At 33.5% G+C, this 4,402-nt stretch overlaps 1 protein-coding gene across 1 annotated transcript; it reads left to right on the forward strand.

Annotated features, from left to right (window-relative positions):
- Window positions 1–2,747: 2,747 nt before the first annotated feature.
- Window positions 2,748–4,014, forward strand: LOC100658175 (olfactory receptor 6C74-like). Its single transcript, XM_003405517.3, has one exon. It carries the CDS (start codon window positions 3,058–3,060, stop codon window positions 4,012–4,014), a length of 957 nt encoding a protein of 318 aa, XP_003405565.2. The 5' UTR covers window positions 2,748–3,057.
- Window positions 4,015–4,402: the final 388 nt, after the last annotated feature.

Below are 4,402 nucleotides of genomic sequence, written 5' to 3' on the forward strand. Positions count from 1 at the left end.
TTTCAATGACCTTTTGTTTTCTTCGTGTATGACGTCCTTGATGTCTTCCTATAACTCGCCTGGTCTTCAGTCACTAGGATTCTGTGTGTTGAATCTAAATCTGTTCTTGAGATGGTCTCTATATTCAGAAGGGATATAGTCAAGTTTGTATTTTAGGAATAATTACAAATTATTTAAAATTAATTTGGTTTTAATTAAACAGAACAAATATTTTTTTAATGCTTTTTAACTTACAAAATTATGTCACCACAACTTTCATCATAAAAGCATAAAAATTAATGCCCGTAATGGTAAAATCAATCATTTTCTCTCCCCACATATTTCTTAAAGCATCTAAACGCTTTCCTCCAGTGCATCCAACCACAAAACCAAAACCAAACCTGTTGCCATCAAGCCAATTCTGACTTATAGCCACCTTATTTGCCTGTGAAAGTGATGTCCTGGTGACCTTGTTTTATTAAGTGATTCTGTATCTTGTCCCACCACCCATTTGTCAGTTTGTCATATACAATGGTGGCTTGTATGTTGTTATGGTCCTGGAAGATATGCCACCAGTACTTCAAATACCAGCAGGGTTACCATATTGGACATTGTTTTTTTTCTTATTATATAATTTATACTTCAGGCAGTTTCTAAAATATAATTAATCTTCACCCAAAATAATCTCTTGTCACACATAAATAAACCCTTTGCTGTCAAGTGGATTCCAACTCATAGTGACCCTATAGGACAGAGTAGAGCTGCCCTACAATGTTTGAAAAGCTGTAGTCTTTATGGAAGCAGATTGCACATCTTTCTCCCTTCAAATGGCAGTTGGGTTTGAACCACCATACTTTTAGTTAGCTTAACCATTGTGTAACCAGGGCTCCTTCCATTCATATATAGCTTGATCAAATACTGGTATCCCTCTCTGAAAAAAGATCTCTCCATATTTTTCTGTTTCTAATTTTTTTTCATCTTTTTTATACATTTAAACTTTCCCCTTCCTGAAAGATTAAATGTGAAAGATTCATTTTTATGTAAATTTGCACTATATTAAATGCAAGATTAATTCACTTCCATGGTTTAGAAGATATGTAGACAAATATATAGTTTTTTTTTCACAAAGGATTTAATTTAATCTCATTTCTATAACTAGATACTTTTCAAAGAGTCAGTTGTGCCATTGTTTTTGTGCAGCCATAACAAAAAAGTATATAATAAATATTTCAATCTAAGAGGCTATGTGGACTGGTAGGAAATAAGTATGATTGTGAGCCAACTGGTAAATATTCAGTGAAATGGAGTTTATAGACAATGTTGTGTTTACACGGAATCAACATTACTATCTTTTCTCTCCTGTATGAATGAGAGTGGAAGAGCTCTATTTGTGTTCCCTTTGGAGCAATCTAAGCTCAGATACTTCAAGACCCATCATTATTTATGTGACCTTTTATCCCACCCTAGAAATTACAGTCCATTGTAACATCAACGTTTCTGGTTTCCCAGAAGATCCCATGACTAGACTCTTAATTAATATTTTATTTGTTTTTGTTTTTAGAATTAATGCAGAAGATAGTCAATTAGTATCTTCTTCACAAGAATCCCCAGGGCCCTGTACCAGTTCTGAGTAAACATCCTCTTAGTTAATAAAGAGCAAATATAGATCTATGGGGATGTGGATATAAAAGCATTTTTCTTCAGAGAGAATCAGAAATTATAGTGAATGAGCAGAGATTTCTTGTTTAAAAAAAAGGCTATTTTTTCTTCTGGCTAAATAAATGTGGTTTCCAGATATAAGTTAGGCAACTAAGTTGAACCAACATTCGTTTTTATTAGTAGAGACACATATATATATATATATATATTTGAAAATGCTGCCAAGTGTATGCTGATTGAAAAGAAAGAGATTCACTAATGTTTACATTTGTTATTAAACATTTCTGGATTGTAATGCGAACACGCTTTCCATTGAGAGTGAGGAAGCAGAGAAAAAGATGGGTTAGACATAAATAACTGTTCTCATTATACTTAGGTTAGTGATACAATAGAAATATTTCACTATGTATCAGCAACCAAAACTCTTGTAGAGTTCATGGAAAGTAAGTATTTTCAGTATTATGTTGATTAGTTTGCAAAATTTTTAGTATAGAATCCATTCTATTCTGAATGTGACCAATGAAATTTGGAACTGGAAACAAAATATTTGTGTAAATTTCAATGTACATATCTGAAAGAGCATCAAAATTTCTTTATAAAAACAGTACCATGAGCAATAATTCTCAATAGTTTTCATTAAAAATTTGATAGTTATACATTTCTTTGTATTTGGTAAAGGCTTGAGTGCTTAAATATTACTGGATGTAAAATAGTATTTCTTACATTGATAAAGATATCCTGATGAAACTGCCTGAACAGTATAGTAAAATTATTCCAAATTCCTTGTATCATTTTAGCTTGATATTTAGATGCTGGCTTTGAGATTCACATTGTGCTAAAATTCATAAAAGCTTATTAAATTAAAAGTACTTATTGACAGTACAGTGAAAATGAAACACTAACCAAAAACATATCATGAGAGCATTATCACAGAAGGACAACTACAAAATTTTAGGCCTGATAAGTTGTTTAAAATGAAAAGTATACAGAAAAGCTATATCTCAGTGAAAGAGATTGATAAAAGATTATATTAACAAGAAATGTAATTGACCTAACCTAAATTTTTTTTTTTTTTTTTAAGAAATGTATTCTAATAGATTCAGTAAGATTGCAGGAGTTACTTCTTACCATTTTGCACAAAACTTTAAACAGAAAATAAAAAAGTCATTCTCCTGCAAGATAAAGAAGAGGGAGTTTAGAAAATGAGTGTCCAGAGAAGGAGCTGAAATAAGCAGGATCAATCCTGGGTGCTGTCTGCTTTGTGAAATGGTTAAAATCATGCAAGAGAGAGCTTACGAATTTCAATTGGGTTACTTTATTCTTCATATTACTTTTAAATTTATACTCATTGACTCGACGGCACTGCGTGGTTTGGGTAATGCTATTTCAACTTAGAATTTTTTTTTTCCCCCAGCTCTGATGGAATTCAGAAGAAATTTAACCATGAGAAACCATACAAAGGTGAAAACATTTATTCTTGTAGGACTAACCACTGATCCAAACTGGCAAATTGTAATTTTCCTTTTACTATTTCTAACATATTTATTGAGTGTCACTGGAAATCTGACCATTGTCCTGCTCACGCTATTGGATTCCCAACTCAAAACACCCATGTATTTCTTCCTTCGGAATTTTTCATTTTTAGAAATGTCATTCACATCCGACTGGATCCCCAGGTACCTGCTCAGCATAGTGACTAAGAATAAAACGATTTCCTATGATGCTTGTATGACACAATTGTTTTTTGCCATTTTCCTGGGCGCATCAGAGTTTTTCCTGTTGACTGCCATGTCCTATGATCGCTATGTGGCCATCTGCCAACCCCTTCACTATGTGACGATCATGAACAACAGAGTCTGTACCCAGCTGGTTGTTACCTCTTGGTTGGGTGGGTTGTTAGCAATCTCTCCTGGGCTTATCTTGTGCTTGAGGTTGGAATTCTGTGATGCCAACATTATTGACCACTTTGGCTGTGACTATTCTCCTGTCCTGAAACTCTCCTGCTCAGACACACGGTCCATAGAATTGTTAGGTTTTATTTCAGCCATTGTCATACTGCTGATTACGCTGGCACTGGTGATACTCTCCTATGCATATATTCTGAGAACAATTCTGAAGATCCCCTCTGCCCAGCAGAGGAAGAAGGCTTTTTCCACCTGTTCCTCTCACATGATTGTTGTCTCTATCTCTTATGGCAGCTGCATTTTTATGTATATGAAACCTTCTGCAGAAGAGAGGGTCGCTTTAAACAAGGGGGTAGCAGTGCTCAACAATTCAATTGCACCTCTCTTAAATCCTTTCATATATACCCTAAGAAATAAGCAAGTAAAACAAGCCCTGAAGGACATGATTAAAAGACGTATATTTAGTACTTAAAAACAGTAGCTTTGGCTTTTATAAAAAGATATCACTAAAGCTTATTGATAATTACAACCTACATCAGTTATCCTGCTATTTTATCCCTTTATTTTATTTTTATTTTATGATAGTGACTGATGTTCACAAATAGCCATTATTATTCAAACTATTCATATTTTCATCCTTTAATGATCTAACCGTACCCGTGATGTTCTGCATTGCTGAAATCACTTCATTCTTTACACTTAATTCTCTGATTTTGTATATCCTAGTAATGTTCTACCGTGAATTCATTTATTTAGTCAAATACCTCCGTCTTTTTCTAGCATAGACATTCCAAGATACAGATCATTTGTGAATTCTATAAGTACTCATTTACCTGATTTTGTAAGTCTGTAGGAAAGAT

The sequence above is a fragment of the Loxodonta africana genome, chromosome 4, assembly GCF_030014295.1.
Source record: "Loxodonta africana isolate mLoxAfr1 chromosome 4, mLoxAfr1.hap2, whole genome shotgun sequence".
In the NCBI taxonomy this organism is placed as follows: Eukaryota; Metazoa; Chordata; class Mammalia; order Proboscidea; family Elephantidae; genus Loxodonta; species Loxodonta africana.